We start from the raw sequence: 19,377 nt of genomic DNA, 5'->3' as shown, positions 1-19,377 counted from the left end.
AAAGGAAAAGGCGAGAATCCAGGAGTCTGCTCCGCCCTGCCCGGCTCAGAGGAACAACCCGAAGCCAGGAGGCCAGGCTGACGGACCGTGGAGACCAGCCCCTCCCTCCTGTCCTCGAAAGGCCCGGGAAAGCACTTCTGCCGTGCCCTGAAGCCCCGAGGAGGCGGGAAGTTCTCTCAGCACTGAGGCAGGAACATTCCAGAAGGCCCTTCGCCTTGGGGAATGCATGCTTGCCCAGGACGGCCCTCACACACATGGACAACACAGACCTCCAACACCGGCTGATTCGGAAGCACATCTCTTCACAAGCAGCCCCCCGCTGCTCCTCACTCACCTCCCACCTCCCCAGAGTCCAACCCCAGGCCAGGCAGGAGCAGACTGAAGGGGCGGGGTTCAGGGAGGGCTCAAGGCCACAGGACAGTGCCAGGCCCTGGCCACACCACGCCGCTAGCCTGTGACTGACAGCTGGGGACTCTGGGGCTGCCTGGGCACAGCTGTAGCATCCACACACCTGTCTCCTGCCACCCTCACTTCTGTCGCTGCTCCTCTCTCTGACTCCTGGACTCCAGACAAGACGGCCCATCAGACCCCAAATACTGATGCCTTGAAAGCCCCCACAGCTAAACTTCCCCACAAATATACAATGTTAATTCCTCTCACTGTTTCTCACAGCTCCAATTTTCCTACTTCCATTAAGATCACCTGCTGTGGGTGTCCGAACATCTACTTCACCTTAAAGATGGGAGTGTCCACGGTGCTTTATCCTTACAGAATACCTGCCTCACCACTTCTCTTCCACCTTGAGAAACAACCCTTCTCTGCTGAAATCAAGGTCAAGTACACCTCTTCCAGGAAGCCTTCCCCAGTTGCCCCTGCCCTGAAACGTGATCAAGCTTTGACTCAGTGTGGCAGGCACCACCTCATAGGGAGGCAGTTCCCACTTGGGATTCTACATCATCCTGTTGCCTGACCACACTGGTCACTCAGCAAATGTCCCCCGAACAACAAGAGCAGCAACAGAAGAGGCCAATCTAGATGCTCAAGGGAGCCAGGTGTGACAACCGACGCCAGCTCTGATGGCAGGGAGATCCACCTAAGTGGATCCATCTACGTGCAGGGTGCAAATCTAAAGACAACATTATTCAATGACAGGTAACGTGAGTCGGTGCCAGAACCGCCGGCCGGAAACCCACTGCCAGTTTGCTGGAAGTTCTAAACGAAGGATTTGTCCGTGTTTTTCACCGCCTTCATCAGTCTCCACGAGGGATACTGGTACCCAATCCCGGCACAGCCCGACCACGCACCTACCGAACACTAGGTGGCAGCAGCTGCAAGCAAGCGCTGCTTGCACAGACTCGGGGATTCCAGGACCCCAGGTAAGGGCTGCAACCCGGCCTCCCTCCAGGAACAGGTCAGAGGGACCCAGCCCTTCCGAGGGGAGAGCTAGCCTCCCCCCTGCGCGCCCTGCAGCGAAGCGGATGGGAACAGAGCCTGCGAAGGAACTGACCTTGCCACAAACTGCCCACCCCCCGCCCGTGTCAGAAGGAAAGGCGGCAGAGCAGGTGTGTTAAGAGGACCCACCGCAGAAGCTGGGCTCGCGCCAGGCAATGTGCACGCCTCTCCCAGCGCAGGCGGCGGCGTAGCTGGCCACGGCGCTGCACAGGCACTCCCGGCCGTCGGGGCAGGAACACACGTCGTAGCGACAGTTCTGCAGGAAGGGCAGTGGGCTGATGGCCCGGTGGCAGGCCTCGAACTTGGAGGACATCAGGAGGGCGCACGCCTCCTCCGCGAACCTGGCTGCGGGGGGAGGGAGGGCGAGAGAGGAGGGCACGCGGGATGGAACAGAGTGGCTCAGGGTCAGTGACAGGCGCCACCCAGACAGCCTCCCTGCTCCCCCCTGCAGAAGCAAACTCCTGGCTCTGGGCTCCTGGTGAATTCATGCTCCTGATTAGGCCAGGCTAAAATACGAATAAAACTGCATCCCTGGGACACACCCACAGAGGGCGCTGGTGCCACCGTGGAATATCGGGCAGACCCAGTTCCCGGGCGCCCGGTGCTTGGGACCCGGGGTGCGCACCACGGTGGGACCCAGGTTCCAGGGACCTGGCCCGCGGAGGGACTTCCAGGAGGACGTGACCCAGAGGCAGATCCTGGCACGCGGAGCCCCCTGTAGCATCCTCCCGGGGCCCGCCCGGGGTGGGCACGCCAGCCTCAGAGCCATGCTCACTCCCTGCCCAGCTCACGTACCCTGGCGCGGGTTGAGGCTGCAGGGGTCGCCGAGCGACTGCCGCAGGTCCGGGCAGTCCCCACGCAGCTTCCAGGCGTTGCCGAAGTCCTCGACCAGGGCCTCCACCAGCCCCGCTGGGGACAGGAAGTCGTCGCCCCGGTTCCCGTTGAAATTCCCGCACAGGCCACATGTCCTCCCGGCATAGACTGTGGACAGCTGCGGGCAGAGGCCGGGCCAAAGCAGCAAGCTCTAGTTTCGCTTAGGAAAGGGATACAGCCCAGCCTGGGGAAGCCACGGCCTATCCAGCTGGCCTCCCTTACAGGTCCTGGGTTCAAGTCTTAATCCAGCTCCCCGCTAAGGCATCTGGAGAAGGCAGCAGATGGCCCAAGTCCTTGGGGCCCTGCCACCCACGTGGGGGACCCAAATGGAGCTCCTGGCACCCAGGCTTCAGCCTGGATCAACCGTGACCATTGCACTGGGGAGTGAAACAGTGGATGGAAGATCTCTCCCTCTCTGTAACTCCACCTTTCAAATAAATAAAGTAAGTCCTTGAAAGTAAAGATGGAGTGACGGAGGCCCAGAGGGAAGGTGACCTGCCCAAGGTCACCGGGAATGATTCGGGAGCTTTGGCACCACCCAGGGCACTGCAGTGACAGAGGAGAACAGCTAAGCCCATGGCCCTGACGCCCGTTAGAATCAAAGGCGGAGGCCGGCGCCGCGGCTCACTAGGCTAATCCTCCGCCTAGCGGCGCCGGCACACCGGGTTCTAGTCCCGGTCGGGGCGCCGGATTCTGTCCCGGTTGCCCCTCTTCCAGGCCAGCCCTCTGCTGTGGCCCGGGAGTGCAGTGGAGGATGGCCCAGGTGCTTGGGCCCTGCACCCCATGGGAGACCAGGAAAAGCACCTGGCTCCTGGCTCCTGCCATCGGATCGGTGCGGTGCGCCGGCCGCAGCGCGCCGGCCGCGGCGGCCATTGGAGGGTGAACCAACGGCAAAAAGGAAGACCTTTCTCTCTGTCTCTCTCTCTCACTGTCCACTCTGCCTGTCAAAAAAAAAAAAAAAAAAAAAAAAAAAAAAAAAAAGAATCAAAGGCGGGCACAACACCTGCTAAGGACCAGTGGCAGGGGTGGCAGGGGCCACACACAGGGGGCACGCTGATGGCCAGGGGCAACACTGCCCTCACCTCCTGTGTTCCACCCAACTGCAGGGCAACACTGACAAAGCAAAGGAGGCTGCAACGGCCATCACAGGCAGAAGTGGGGGGTCGCAAGGACTCGGGGCAGCCTGCCCAGGACCACCAGGGGACGCCCAGGGCTCAAACTCCAGACCATGGGCATTGGTTGGGTCATCATCTGTCCTCTTGACAGCCCAAGGGTATGTTCAGGAACGTCTCCCCTGCACCGGGACAGCTGGGGGGGGGGGGGCGTCTGCCACCTCCTGCTGAGGGGACCCAGACTGGGCTGGGACCCAAGAGCCCTGTCACTAAGGAGGCCAGGTGGCCGCCCTGTGCCTCATAGCCGGCAAGGGCTAGGCCAGGGCTCCCTGAGTCCCTTCCAGCACCCAGCTCTGACTTAACAAGAAGCAGAAGGAACAATCCCGCAGAAGGTTCCAGAACCGTATAAAGCGAACCGAAGTAAATGTCGGTAATAAGAAAGGAGACAGAGCAGTGCGTCCCTGTTTGCTTTGCAAACATCAAATGTCGTCACGTTTGGCACCAAGTCCCTCCCCAACCTGCCTGGTCAACGCTTAGATCCCCGCTCCGCTGCTTCCTGCCCTCCTCTCTGCTTTGTTTGTCTGCCCAGGATTTATCAGCCTCTGATGCATAATGTGATTTACGTGTGCTCCTTGTTTCTCGTCTGCCGCCCTGCATTAGAATTTAATCTGAATGAAGCCAGGGTTGGCGTCTGTTTCGTTTCACCACGGTACCCGCTGTAGCTACAGGGATGCCTGCTTTGGTCTGCCAGGGCTGCTCTGATGAAAACCTGGGGACTGGGCAGCTGACGGACAGCTGGCACTGACGTCTATGATTCTGGAATCCACCAAGTCCAAGTTCAAGGTTCGGCCAGCCCGGTGTGTGCCGAGGGCCCCGCTTCCTCACACCTGGTGCCGTCCCCCTGTGTCCTCACAGTTGGAAGAGGCTGGCTGGCTCTCCGGGGTCTCTTTTATAAGGACCCAGTCAGCTTCCAAATGCCCCCTCCTCCTACTCCTCCCATCACCTTGGAGGTTAGGACCTCAACCTGTGACAGCTGGGGGGACACTCCCAGCAGGGCCAGGAGGAACCCGATGAGCACGTTATTGAATGAATGAACTGTGCAACAAATGAATGCATCACTTTGGGACTACGTAGGCCCTCCTGACGCAGGCTGCAATGCGACGCCAGCAGCCAAGGCCAGCCTGAGCGAAGCAAGGAAGTGGGTGCTGAGCCTCATGCCCTGCCTCGCCTCTCAGCACGGGGTGCCCTCATGCTCCCCAAAGTCCCCTTGCTTACCCCACCAGGCCAGCTGGCACCATCACCCCCGACTCTCAAAGACTGTGCCTGTTGTCCTGTAGCTTGTCTAGGAGGCCAGCTTGGCGGGATTAGTATAGGGCAGGTATTTGGCCTGGTAACTAAGACACCCATGTCCCGTATCAGAGTGCCTGGGTTCCATACCCGACTCTGGCTCCCAGCTCCAGCTTCCTGCTAATGTAAACCCTGGGCGGCAGCGGTGACGGCTCAAGTAATTGGGTTCCTGCCACTCACAGGGGAGACCTGGGTTGAGTTCCTGGCTCCTGGCTCCTGGCTCCTGGCTCCAGCTCCAGCCCAGCACAGATACTGGGGCTCTCTCTCTCCCCCTCTCAAATCCATGAATGTTAAAGACCGGGAGTGTCCGGGGACGCCAGGCTGTGGCTGTGGACTCCTGCAGAGCCCAAGCTCAGGACACTTAGAGAAAACACTTGCTGCTGAACCAAGCCTCTGCAGGGGACAGTCCTGACCAGGTGAGGGCCGCCACAGGGTCTCTTCCACACCACCCTGCCTGGGGCCGTGCCAGGCAGGGAGGCAGCACACACGTCCGGGGACCGGCTGCCTGCACCACCGGCCCCGGGGGACAGCAGCTGTGCCGCACCCGGGTGGTAAGGGCAGCACCTCCTCTGGGGGCTCCTCCACCCCGGCTGACCAGCTCCAGCTGGCTCCTTCACGCAGCAGCGGCCAGGGCTGGGCACCAAAACCCACAGGACAGTGACACAACCCAATGGGTCATCTGACCAAAGAAGGCCTCTTCTTGTTGCTAAACTGACCGGAGCCCTCTCCTAAGATGCCCTCCATCCATTCTGGCTGCCAAGGAACAAGGGACAGAGAGAGGGGGGAGGCGACAGCACGTGGGTCAAGGGCGCCCTCTCTCCAACACTGGGAGCAACTGCTGGCCGCCGTGCAGGAGCCAAGATGAGATGAAGACGGGGAGAGCTGAGCCCCAGGCCCCTCCTGGAACCCAGGCACCCCGAGACCCGGGCCGGCTGCTCTGGCCCCAGAAGCGCACGGAGAGCTCACAGAACTGCCTGCTCTGGGGTCTGTGGCCGGAGGGTTTTTTTTTTTATAAAAGAACAAAGGAGTTAGTTTGCTAACTAACTCTCTCAGGGGATCTAAGACAAGAGAGAAGCCACGACCACAGGAGAACAGCAGAGACCAGTCATCATCAGGAGTGCCCAGCGCCCACCCCAGGGCGACGCCAAGGACCCCCGATGATGCAGGAATGCAGGAGGGACGCTCCCAGACAGCCATTCACAAGGGCCAGGAGCCCCTTCAAGAAGTCTGCAAGGCCAAAGTCACCTTTCCCTTTCTTGCTCTCTTACAAGCATTCGGTGGAAGTTTCCGGAGACCACGTGGCACATCACACAGTAAAAGACTGACTGCAGAAGTGCGTGCGGGAATCCAGCGGCCTCCTAGCACACCGGCCATTAAAGACGTGTTCAGAAATGCACAACAATGACATTCTCCTCGCTACTGATTCTTGTTTTGGAAAACTAAGTTATTTTCCCAAAAAGAGAAGTGGCGTTTAGGTTGATGTGTGCTGTGTTTATCACGTCACTTTTAAAAAGGTTAGTAAATAGCTTTTTTCTTTTTTTCTTTTTTTCTTTTTTTTTTTTTTTTTACAGGCAGAGTGGACAGTGAGAGACAGAGAGAAAGGTCTTCCTTTGCCATTGGTTCACCCTCTAATGGCCGCCACGGCCGGCGCACCGCGCTGATCCGAAGGCAGGAGCCAGGTGCTTCTCCTGGTCTCCCATGGGGTGCAGGGCCCAAGCACTTGGGCCATCCTCCACTGCACTCCCGGGCCACAGCAGAGAGCTGGCCTGGAAGAGGGGCATCTGGGAAAGAATCGGCACCCCGACCAGGACTAGAACCCGGTGTGCCGGCGCTGCAAGGCGGAGGATTAGCCTAGTGAGCCGCCGCGCCGGCCTGCTATTTCTAAAGTCTGATTGAATGTCTGATCTGGTAAACATTCATAGATACAACCCTCCTGGGTCTCGAGGCCTCAGGGGTCTTTAAGGATGCAACGACCTCCTAAGACCAAAAGGTGAGACCACTGGGCTGGTGGGAAAGACTCTGGCCAGAGATGTGGTCCCGGCTCTGCCACGACCTCACGTGGGCGCTGGGCAGTAGTACAGCAGTTAAACTGCTGCCAGGATACCCACGTCCCAGATTGTGGCGCCTGGACGTCGTCCTGGCTCTGCTTCTGACCCAGCCCCCTGTGAATGCACACCCTGGAAGGCAGCTCAAGTACTTGGCCCCTGCCACCCATGTGAGAGAGCCGGACTGAGTCCCTGGCTCCTGGCTTCCTCCTGGCTCACCCCTGACTGTTGCAGGCACTTGGTGGGGAGAAGGGAGACCAGTGGATGGAAGTTCTCGATCTCTCTCTGTCTCTCTGCCTCTCCCACAAGATGTGAATCACTAACTACATAAGTTTAATGGCAGCGATAATGTCTGTACTGGCCACACGCGGGGACATGTCAACAGAAACAACGTGGCTCGAGGCCCAGTGCAAGGTGCGGGTCACTGTTCAGTGATGCCAGGACCATGGAGGACAAGGGGACACAGCCCACAGATGCAGAGGCCCCGTGCCTGGGTGAGGAGTGTGGCAGGTCCTGCCTGTGTGACCGTCCACAAGTAAGGGACAAGGATGTGACTGTCACCCCCAGGGGTGCAGGACACAGGCTCTTGGCTGTGAGTTTCCATCTGGCTCTTCCTTTACAACCCACTGTGTGCACCTGCTACCAAGCCTTGTTCCAGCAGGAAGACTGCAAGGCAAACATGCCACCTACCCCGCCCCACAAGAGTCCCCCTTACCCCATAGTCTGCAGGCCCCGGAGCCCCCGAGTCCCTGAAAGGAGAATCCTCGGGGTCAGCAAAGGGCATCCAGAACACAAACACCCACCGGCCTCTCGCCAACAACAGAGCTCTGTCATGGCTGCGGGGGTGGGGGCCTGAGCAGAAGGGAATTCTGCCCGGAGCACTAGAGCCACTTTGTGAGGGCTAGGCAGTGGTTCACGCGCGCGAGGGGCCCTACCTTCAGCAGCAGCCTGCCGCGGCCGTCCCACTCCATCTGCAGGTCCTCGCCAGAGCTGAGGCGCACGGAGCCCATCACCGTGTGCTCGACCCGGAAGTCACCTGCAACCAGTGTTACGGGCTGAGTGTGGAGGGTGCAGGCAGGGGTGCCGCGGGGGAGGGGGATGCAGCAATGAAAGCAGTGGTTAGGACCACATGGGGTGTCCCTGAGGCTTAAGGGGGTCCCAGGAGGAAGGGTGATGGGGTGAGGGAGTGCAAATAGGTTCTCTCAGAAAGGAACCTCCAAGCGCCCGCTGTAACGGTCATTCCACCGTCTGCCACAAGAGGGCGGCAAATGCTCCTGCTGCCTTCCTGGGCCTCACGGCTGCACACCTTGCCCTGGCTAGGTAGCCTCCAGGCTGAGCGACAAGACTGGAGACTGCAGTGGGACAGCAGGGGGCAGAGGAGCACACGCCCTGCCCGGGGAAGAGCTGTCAGTCATGGGGACACACACACACACACAGCATTCCACACTGGCAGCCCCTTAGCCCAAGTTCCTCACTGCACAGGATGCTGAGAGAGAGGTGTCACAGACCAGGACAAGGAGGCTGGGGTCTGGGAGCTGATCTGTGGAAGGCTGATTCGCTAGGACAGGCACCGTGCAACCCCAGTGAAGAGGCTGGACAGTAAGCTGCTTCCACAGTGCAGAGAGCCACCTGGGCTGCCCCAAGCGGCCTCACTGAGCTCTCAGGGGCAGCTCTGCTCCCTTCCCACCCCATAGCAGAAGCAGCCTGTGCAGGCCCTGCTAGTCTCGTCACGTCACATGAAAATCCTCTTGGTTCTCCCTTAGGCCCTCTCCCAGGCCTGGCACAAGCCTCCTCCTCCAGGAAGCAGTGGCGCTGCAGGGCCAGCACGGCAGCCCCGGGCCCCCTGGCAGTGGTGGGAGATGGGGCCCACCTTGCAGGAAGGGGACCTGGATGTCCTGGCCATCCATGGCAACGCTGCCTCCATGTTTCAGCTTCACGAGGCGGCTGGGCAGCCCCGGCAGGCGCGCGGTGACAGAGCGGGTGCAGACAGCACTGGGGTCCTCGGCACACTGCCAGGGAGGGGAGAAGCCGTATGACCTTGCTCTGCCCCCCGCCAGCCCAGCACTGGCAGGAGACCGCGTAACCTGGCCTTCCCACACTGGGTGCCCGCGTTCTCACAGCACACGCTCTGCCTGAGTGGAGCTCCCTGGGGTTGGGCAAGGAGAAGGCCCCAAGCCCAGCCCTCGCCCTTCCCCTCCACCTAGGCCTGGCCCTGAGCCCTCAGCCTCTGGCTTATTTTCTTGAACCAGAGAGCATGAGGGGAAGGGTCCTGTGACTCCACCCACTCCACCTTTGCTCCACCCACTCCACCTTTACTCCATTATCTAGAGAAAGGGATCAAGGAACCTCTCAGCCCAGAGAAGGGGGGCCCTCCAAGCCCACACCCCCACCACCCCTGGCTCAGACAGCAGAGGCTTAGCCCAGGGGGCACTGGCCTGCACCTGCTGTTGGGTGTGGCCCTGAGTAGGAGCGGACAGGCCGGGGGCCTTCTTCCTCCATCTGGGGCCAGGGGCCCGGGGGTGGGCTGGGCTGGTGTCTGGGAGGATGAGGGGCTGACTGCGCAGAAGGCCGTTGCCCTGTGCCCACTCACCTGCACCGTCTCTATGACGATGGAGAAGGAGTCGTCCCAGCAGTCCCTGGCCAGCAGGTACTGGCAGACCCCGCTGAAGGTGAAGTATCTGTTGTCGAAGCTCTTGAAGTGGGATTGGCCCGTGACGAAACACTCCCCTGGAGGGACACAGAGGGATGGGGCAGGGGGCAGGAGGTGAGGGGTGTGTCCTGGGGAGGCACACACAAGTCTCTCCCAAAAACCAAAACATTCTTCCCCCACCCCAGTCTGAAAGCCAGGGACCCTGACACCCTAAGGTGTGGGAGCTGGGTCACTCAGTGCAACGCCTCTCTTTACAGATGCTATGCAAGGTGACAAAGCCACACCCAGGGCTCCCGCTCCTGACACCTGCTGCCTCCACTCCTGCCCTACAGCCCTCGTAGCGGCCATGGCTTCTCCCCTGAGGGCCTGCAGTGCCCAGCCCAAATCAAGGCTGTCAAACCTGGCAAACTTCTAGGAACTGGCTCATGGAGGGGCTTGGGGACACTTCCCCACCCCAGGAGGTCCCCAGGGACCAGCGGGCACAGTGACAGCCCAGAGGTGGGGGGGAGGCTGGACAGTCTTGGGGCTCTGCATCCCGGCCCACAGCTGAGGGGCAGCTAGGAGGCCTCCTGCGACCTGAGGCTGAGACCTCAGTCAGGGGGAGAGCAGGGCAGGAGACCATCTTTCCATGACGTCACTGCCGCGCTGACCTCGGACGCACTTGTGGTTGCGATTTAGGACTCCCCGGAAGCTCAATGCCAACATGCGGCACCCCCAGTCACCTGCCACTCCGTCCTCTCTCAGGCCCCCACACGTTCTGCAGGGGGTCCAGGCAGGGGCAGCCTCTGCCCACGTCCCCCGTGACTGTCTATCAGCAGCCCCAGCTTGGGGCCACCCCAACTTCCGGTGCCCTCAGTGAGCAAGTGGACGCGGGCATGGAGGTCTGGGTCCCTTCCCAGCCTCGCTTTTGGTGTCTATGCTCGCCTTTGCCGCCTGCCCCTGCCCCATCAGGCCACCCCCAGCCTCCCAGCCCGGTTCTCCTGAGAGGATCCAACAGCCACCCTGTCCTGGGCCCATCTCCAGGGCCTCAAAGGCCACAGGGAGACTCCAGCTGTCCGTCTGCAGGGGAGGAGCCTCTAGCACCCCCACCCCCACCACCTGCCACCTCCAGCCAGGTATGGTCCTGCCTCAGGGCGTGGGGTGAGGGACCCTCTCACTGGTACCCAGGGCAGCTGACCCTGTGCGGGATGAAACAGGCCAGGAGGGAGAAAGCAGAGAGGCCCCAGACGGCTGTCAGCACTCACTCACAGAACCCGGAGCAGGAGCCACAGACAGGGGCGCGCATATGCTGGAATTCCACACCCAGTCCTTCTCAGCCACTATTTTTCAGAAATCGCCATTGTTCCACTGCGGTCACTGTGTCAAAGGTCCCGACCCCATTGCAGTCAAACTGGTGGGACTTCTCCCCCCGCCCCCCCCCCCGCCCGTCTCTGTTTTCTCACGCCTATCTGAGCAAGAAACTGGACTTGGGTGCTCCTTACCAATGCCTGGGCAAGAGGGGGCAGCGAGACAAAGTGCGAATACTCAGCAGCAAAGCAGCTCATCCCCCCTCTGATCTCCTGCTCTCGCCCCCACTGACTGCTCCCCCGTGTCTCGGGGCTCACTCGTCTCAGTATTATATTTGGCTCATCTCCTTGGTACAGTGGAGGCACGGAGCAGCAAGTGCAGGAAGCCCAGAGGAACGCAGGGGAGACCTACTGGGGGCAGGCGGTCCCAGGAGGCGACATCGGCGGAGCAGCCGCTGCACAGCCATGCCTCCCCGTGCTCTGCCATGACAATGACCATAGGCAGTGGGCCAGCCAGCAGAAGGGAACTCCCGACACACAGTGGGCCCAGACAGACGCAGGCACTAGACTCCAGGAGAATGAAAGAAAGCAGGCAGAATCACGGGAAGTGAAAGCCGGTCCACTGAGGCCATGCGCCTGTGTTGACATGCTGCCCTGCACCCCACAAACCTGCCCAGGACTCGCATGTCAATCAAAAATTCTTTAAAAAATTTTTCCAGTAAACACCCATCAGTGTGGAGAGCGTTCTATGTGATAAGGTCAGTTTTGTTTTGCTTTGTTATTTTTTAAGGTTTATTTCTTTATTTGAAGGAGAGAGTTACAGAGAGAGAGAGATATCTTCCATCCCCTGTTTTAGTCCTCAAATGGCTGCACCAGCTGGGACTGGGCCAGGCTAAAACAAGGAGCCTGAAACTCCACCCAGGTCTCTCAGGTGGGCACAGGGGCCCAAGCACTTGGGCCATCTGCTGCTGCTTTCCCAGGAGCATTAGCAGGAGGCTGGACTGGAAGTGGAGCAGCCAGGACTCGAACTGACACTCCAGTATGGGATGCCGGCCCTGCAGGTTACAGCTTAGCTCACTGTGCTAGAACACCAGCCCCATCAATCAAAAAAAATTTTTTAATTTGTATTTATCTATTTGAACGGCAGAGAGACAAGGGGGGAGAAAAGACAGTGAGAGAGAAAGACAGAAAGCTCCATTCTGTTGGTTCACTCCCCAGAGGCCCACAACAGCCAGGGCTAAACCAGAGCAAAGGTGAGAGCCAGGAGCCCCATCCGGCTCCCCCATGGGGGCAGCAGGGACCACCCCTGCAAAGGCCAGGCTGGTCTCCCCTGGGCCTGCGTCTGGGTCCCAGTCCTTCTCTCTTCCCACGCCCTGTGAAAATGATAGCAGCTGTGTGGCATCATTGCCTCACAACAGCTGTGAGGTGAAGCTAAGGTGAGGATCCCCATTTTAGAGATGCAGAAACTGAGGATGGGAGACATTAAGTAACTGACCAACAGTCACCCTGCTGGTAACCAGAATCCCAGCCAGGCTGCCTGAGTGAGCCCAGCTGCTGTGTCCCCTGGCCCCATACCGGGCCACCTTTACGTGGGCTTTTGGACACACATGACCAGCCCTCTGTGTGCCCCTACTGAGTTCTAGAAAGGTACCTTGCACACCCTTCCGCTGGGAGCCTGGGTTTGTCTAGCCAGAGTGTTAGTCCTGGGAGGAACTGCTCCTATGGACAGTTCCTTCTACCAGCTTTCTGGCCAAACACTCAGTGCAACTGAACGAAACCTGCAAGGCTTCCCTGGCAATGCCTCTTGCAGAAGAAGGGAAGAGAAACCCAGAGTGACAGAAAGGGAAGTCTGTAGGCTCTGGGAAACCACAGTTTGCCCAAGGCTGCTGTAAGTAGCAAGTGTGCAGGGAGCGGTGAAAGCCTGGGCCATGTCAGAGGGCGCACCTGCTCCTCCCCAGCCCAGCCTGCTGCTCGCCCGGGCACCTTCTCACCCGCCACCCTTACTCGACCCTCTCTGTCCCAGGGAGCCTCCAAGGCAGCCCCCAGTGGTGGCCAGCCCCTGCGTTCATGTCCTTGGGTGACCGCCCCTCCCCACGCATGTGGACTGCACACGTTGCCTTGTTCCAAGCGACCACGTTACGGCAGAAGTGATGGGGCGTCACCTTGGGGGTTAGGTTTCAAAAAGCCCGAGGCTTCCGTCTTGGCTGCCTCTCTGTTTTACTCTCGTGACACCACTTTCTTATCATAACCTGGGGCGGTCCCACTGCATGAAGCTTAAAACCCTGTGCAACCGAGTCGAGGGGTGGAAACTGAAGAGGAGTGAGTAGAACACAGCCTTCTTGAATGGGCTGATTCTGTTACTGCAGGAGGGACTTTGTTACCTCAAGATGGGGCTTGGCCCCTGTACCTCTCCCCTCCACCACCGTGGGGTGACACGGCGAAAGAGCCCTCGCCAGATGCTGGCACCATGTTCTTAGATGTCCCAGCCTCCCAGGTGCATGAGCCAAAGAAATCTCTGCTCACAGAGATGACCCAGACTGCGGGGTTCCGTTCTAACAGCATAAGATGGACAAAGTCACCTGCCCACCAGCACATGGGTGAACCTGAAAGTGATCCCTTTCATCCCCGTCAAGCCTTCAGATAAGGCCACAGCCCAGTCAGTAGATGCTTGTTGCTTCCAACTCCAGTTCAGTTCTCGGGCCAGAGGCATTCAGCTAAGTCATTAGCAGGTTCCCAATATATAGAAATTGTGAGATAATGTGTGTTTAAGCTGCTAAATTTGTGGACAATTTATTGCATAGCAGTAGGCAACAAATACACTCTCATCTTTTTCCAGAAACCAAACTCCAGGTATCAGTGTCCTAGTTCCCCAATGTCAACTCCAGAGGCTACAGAAAAGCAGAGGAGCCCCCAATATGTCCCAATATGTTCCAATAGCAAAACTAAGCATAGCCCCTCTTAGTACCTCCCTCGGTCTCCTCTTCCCATCCGCAGCTGCACCTGCAGGCATCACCGGCCTGCACTGTGTGCTGGAGCACTGATAGACTGGTGGGCAAGGACCAGCTAAGCTCCAGGACTCAAGAGGATCAGAGCAGGGGCTTGGAGAGTGAAGAAAGACCTCAGTGGCTTGGCTGGTGAAATATCAAATCACCCAGCAGGCCACATCGAGGCATCAAGAGGATGTCATGCATCCTCAGCAAGCTATTGCCTAGATTTTGAATTGAGGACCAGGGATTGTATTGTCTTCCCCAGGCCAAGCATCCATCATCTGTACACCATGAATGTTCAAAGAGTGGTTGGATGGATGGATGAAAACACGGAAAGATGGATAGGTGGATGAATAGAAGGATAGGTGGGTGCATGGATGGACGGATGATGGATAGGTGGGTGCATGGATGGATGAGTGGATGGATGGGTAGGTGTATGGATGGGTGTGGATGAATGGACAGAAGGCCCTCCCTTCAGGAAGTGGTTGTTAACACTTCCTTATCTGGCAGTCAGTTGAAAAAGCACAATCAGATGAGTTCCATACACTGTGCCCACAGACCTCACACACTGAATGCCAGCTATTTAGATTCTGAATGTTTCTCCACAGATTGACTTCGTATGTGTTTCAGAGGGCTCCTTAGGTCTTTTATGAGTGTGATGATGTTAAAATGGAGCACCAATATCACTTTCCCTTTTAAAATGGTTATTTATTTATCTGAGAGGGAGGGAGGGAGGGAGGGAGGGAGGGAGAGAGAGAGAGAGAGAGATTGTAGTCCACAGTTTCACTCCCCAAATGCAGCTGGGCAAAGCCAGGAATTCAGGTCTCCCACCTGGGTGGCATGGACCCAGCTACTTGAGCCATGGCCTGCCTTGCAGGGTCTGCATTAGCAGGAAACTGGGGTCAGAAGCCAAGCCAGGTCTTGAACCCAGGCCTGGATGTGGGAGATGGCGGTCTCAGCCACAACACGCCCTCTCCCAGACACCACTCTCAAGAGCAGTCTTCGGTGCTTCCTGCTTTTTCCAAGGATTACTCAAAGCTCACCTGGCTGTTCGGCTTTCCCTGTGCTAGAATAACTACCCTGGCCCTAGAACCCACTTGCCACCACATTCCAGAACTTTCCCAACTTTTTCTTCATTCCAGAACTTTCCCAGAGTGCTCTGAATAAGACCCTAAGTGGCCCTAATGCCTTTAATCCACAGATCTCACATTTGACCCAAGCTCAGCCCACTTCTAGCCCACCAAAGTGTAGCATGGGCCAACGAGGACAAGGAAGAGCAAGGGCTGGGTGGAGGTGTGAGTGCCAGCTCTGCCTCTTAGCAGCTGTGTGGCTCTGGGCGATTATTCAGCCTCTCTGGGTCTCTCCCTCTTTCAAAGATGAGAATCAAATGCACCTGCTCCGTGGGTTTAGTAATGAGGTCACCCACGGAATGTACTCAGCACGTAGACAACGTCATGCCAGTAACCCCAGATGGAAAGATCAGATCCGGGGTCTTGGAGGAGTAAGGCGGTAGGGTGCTCTGAACAGGCTACGTTTGCAGTAAGTGGAATACAGCTGGAGCCATACACAATGGCCAGAGGTTGTAAAACAATTTTTCTGAAACAGATTTCCCAGGGCAGGACTAGGGGGTGAGGATTTGGCCTGGTTCTCTTAGCCCTTGGGCTAGGCCTGGGTCTTCATATCAAGCATTGCAGAAAATGCCGTGAAAACTCTCTCTTCCAGCCTCTCCATCTCCTCTTCGTTTTCCAAAAGAGTGCGCATGTTCTGTGATTAGTCAGTCAGGACTCTACAGGTCCTCCAGCTCACCCGCTGGTAGTGAGAAGACAACACCACTTTAGCCCTGGTGCTCAATCCACTTATGCTGTTGCAAGGGTTCCCCTCCTCTGGCCCAAGCATGGATTAGCATAGCTGGAATCTGAGAGCAGCGCCGGGGCCGGGTGGCTGAATCCCACCTGTGCAGAGGACCAGCCTGTCCATGCAGAGAAGGGAGGGAATACACGCGCAGTCCCCTACCTGGGCATTCTTCGTTGCTGCAGACCCACTGACTGTTGCGGCAGATGCTGTTGGAGAAAGAGACACAGGTCACTGGGAGTTGTGCGACGCCAGGGGCCAGGCACGGCTTCGAGCAAACCACCATTGTAATGGATTCACAGCTCCCCATCCCCCCAAGGGAGGGATCTGGAAGCTGATGCCAGAGGAGTCTTTAGGAGAGTAAAGGGCTTTGGCCACAAAGGAATGCCAAGGAGATGAAACCCTTACAGAGAAAATAGAACAAGATGACCTAGGTAACTGATGTCCCAGGAAATCTACTCAGGTCCCAAGAAGTCAAATCCCTCCGGACACACAGAGGCTGGTGGGAAAAGCAAGAGAGCGGCTACGTGCTCCTGGGCAGCCCCCACACACACTCCGCAAGGCTCAGGGAGAGCCAGGCTGCCACGAGGGGAACGAACAGAGGGGAGGGACGTGCAGACGGAACCCCGAGTTAGTGTCCCCAGTATGCAGGGGACAGGGAAAGCTAGCTCAAGGTGATATTCCGAGGAGCTGCTTAAGGGGCTGACTTGAGCAACACAGACTCAGGAGCCCAGGCTATGCCTAGCCGAGTGCAGGAGCCCTGCAGGGCAGAGCTGCACAGGGTCTGCTGGGTACAGCTGCCTCCTACCAGTGCATAGGCAAAGGACGCAAGGAGGGAGAGAGTGCCAGCCACAGAGCCACTTGATGATTGTGTTAGAGTCCCTCTTCAGGGAGACAGGGACCTTTGTTGTTGTTGTTGTTGTTGTTGTTGTTTTAATTTTCATTTGAAAGGTAAAGAGACAGAGGAGATAGATGGAGAGAGGTCTTCCATCTACTGGTTCACTCCCCAAATGCCCACAACAGCCAGGGCTGGGCCAGGCCAAAGCCAGGGGCTCAGTCTGTTAGTGGAGATGGCTGGAAAAGAGGTTCTCGTCTTCCCATGAGAACAGAAATTCAGACATGAGACAGAGTAGCGGCAGACAAGGTAGTAAGAGCTAATAAGCTAGTGCATGCAGCAGGCAGGCCTGCACCCAGACCGGAGCTTACAAGGGAATGGGGCCCAAGTCTTCCCCCCTACCCCTTCTCCTGGACAAATGGCTTCCTGGGTGTGAAACTGATAAGGGGCCAGGCGCTGTGGCGTAGCGGGTAAATCTGCTGCCTGCAGTGCAGGCATCCCATAGGGGTGCCAGTTCAAGTCCTGGCTGCTCCACTTCTGATCCAGCTCTCTGCTATGGTCTGGGAAAGCAGTAGTAGATGGCCCAAGTCCTTGGGCCCCTGCACCCACATGGGAGTCCCTGAAGAAGCTTCTGGCTCCTGGCTTCTGATTGGCCCAACTCCAGTTGTTGTGGCCATTTTGGGAGTGAGCCAGCAGTTGGCAGAGTCTCTGTCTCTCCCTCTCTCTCTGTAACTCTGCCTTTCAAATAAATAAATAAATAAAAACCTCTGAGAAGTTGTCCCAGACCACATGGTGCAGCCCCAATTACCAGGTGTTGCAGTCTCGAGAGAGGGAGGCACCAGGAGGGTATCGTTCTCCGGAATGCACACAGGGGCACTCGGCACGCTCCACGCAGCGGTCACCATCCAGGAGCTGTCCCTCTGCAATCAAGGACATCCGGGCAAAGACTTCAGCATCGTCATCATCATCACTCGTCTCACAACTACAGAATCCCAAGGGCCAGCGGGAGCTTGGGGCTTCTCCAGGACGACATCTTCTTGATGGACGACACTGACCTTGCCCACATGTGCAGTGTTGTGGGGCAGGTTATTTACTGCCTATCTCCAGACAAAGAATGGAGTCAACTGTTTTGTTCAAAGCCTTCCAGTAGGAGGAGCCAGGAGTCGAAACACACAGGACTCACGCTCCATCATTACACGGTGTTTTCCACCAGAGTTCACGGCTCAGAAGGACTCCCGATGGCCAGACCTTCTCAGCTCAGCTCCCGTGGCAAACACTGGGATTTGTAAGACCCTGGACCCAGACCAGTTCCCCAGCACCCAGCTGAGAACACAAAACAGCAGCCCAGAGCGGGCTGGGAGCTCCCTCCTCTGTCACTGTGGGGACCCATTTCCCTAGACCCGAGACCCAAGGGCCTCAGTGAATACAGTGCAACAGGAAAACATAAATTAACAAGAAAGACCAGCTCGATCCTGATCGCCCAGTACAAAGACTCTATAAAACTAAATAAAAGGCCTCTGATTTCGGCAAACACAAGCGACCTTCATCTCGCTTCCCAAAGCCGAGGGTGCTGGCAAGGTCTCGGATTCGTGACCACAGTGGGAAGTTTCTCACCAGGGCAGCTGCAGCCGTCCACGCATTGCTCGGGACACACTTCCGCGATGTGCAGGCTCTGGCAGGTTCTGGTGCAAGGGGACACACACTCCTTATACTCCATGCCAGCGGGGCAGGCCGGGCCTGAAAGGCAAGATCAAAGGCGTCTCCCACGCAGTACCCACCGAAGCAGCATCTCACAAGCCCTCCGGGACCCAGGGCTTCCTCTGTCCTCAGGGCTCCAGGGGGCCAGCCCCACCCCAAGGGTCCACCTGTCTCCCCGAGGGCTTCCATCACACATCCCTCTCCTGGGGCCCCCAACTGAGCGCCTCACCCAGCACACTCCATTCATGCTCACTCTGCCTGTGGGGTGACCCCATTCTGTAGGCACCAGGGACTTAGAAAAGTTGAAGTCGAATTAAAAATAAGTTTATACAGATGTCAAAGCAATGTTGAAATCAACGTATAAGAAGGCTCCTCACAAAGTTTGTGGAAAAGGCACACTAGGGAAACCATGCATGGAGTGCGAAACCTCTTGCAGCAAAATAAATTCATCTTTTAAGTCCGTTTTTGTTTTTGTTTTTGTTTTTGACAGGCAGAGTGGACAGTGAGAGAGAGAGAGAGACAGAGAGAAAGGTCTTCCTTTTGCCCTTGGTTCACCCTCCAATGGCCGCCGTGGCTGGCATGTTGCGGCTGGCACACCGCGCTGATCCAAAGCCAGGAGCCAGGTGCTTCTCCTGGTCTCCCGTGCAGGTGCAGGGCCCAAGCACTTGGGCCACCCTCCACTGTACTCCTGGGCCACAGCAGAGAGCTGATCTGGAAGAGGGGCAACGAGGACAGAATCCGGCACCCCGACTGGGACTAGAACCCGGTGTACTGGCGCCGCAGGCAGAGGATTAGCCTATTGAGCCGCGGCACCGGCCTTAAGTCCGTTTTTGCAGACTTTTTGAAGAACCTTGATGTCCAGCTGCGGGCTGCCTCCAGAGCTTTATCACCCCAGCATCCCTCTGTTCTCTCCCCCACGGCCAAGGCCTGCTTCTCACCAGACCACTGCCCCAAATACATCAGGAACCTGCCTAACTCCACCTAGCAGAGGAGATGCCAGCTGTTCACTGGCACCTTTTCACACACCTCCCCAACACACAGCAAAGCGGAGGACACACTGTCACCAAGACTTGGTCTGCCACACAGGGAGACGCAGGTGTGCACTGTAAATATTTGGCCAGCTTTGCTGTCGCCATCAGCAGGCAGGATCTGTGCAATCATTGCAGTGCGGCTGTCCATCAGCACGGCTTTTGATCCGCAGATGGTCTGGGGAGGCAGCAGGCTCTTTCGAGGTAACCAGA

The 19,377-nt window shown here is 57.7% G+C and overlaps 1 protein-coding gene across 1 annotated transcript in view; it reads right to left on the bottom strand.

The window, feature by feature from the left end:
* VWF (von Willebrand factor) overlaps positions 1–19,377 on the bottom strand; it is a 157,963-nt gene that overhangs the window by 100,923 nt on the left and 37,663 nt on the right. The window contains 8 exon segments of the mRNA NM_001329088.1: positions 1,582–1,797; positions 2,248–2,443; positions 7,765–7,865; positions 8,700–8,838; positions 9,420–9,556; positions 15,766–15,812; positions 17,247–17,358; positions 18,053–18,175. Coding sequence (NP_001316017.1) covers positions 1,582–1,797; positions 2,248–2,443; positions 7,765–7,865; positions 8,700–8,838; positions 9,420–9,556; positions 15,766–15,812; positions 17,247–17,358; positions 18,053–18,175 — 1,071 coding nt within the window.

Source organism: Oryctolagus cuniculus, chromosome 9, assembly GCF_964237555.1.
Source record: "Oryctolagus cuniculus chromosome 9, mOryCun1.1, whole genome shotgun sequence".
In the NCBI taxonomy this organism is placed as follows: Eukaryota; Metazoa; Chordata; class Mammalia; order Lagomorpha; family Leporidae; genus Oryctolagus; species Oryctolagus cuniculus.
The sequence above is the reverse complement of the archived record's forward strand: the minus strand, read 5'-3'. Positions and strand labels throughout refer to the sequence as shown.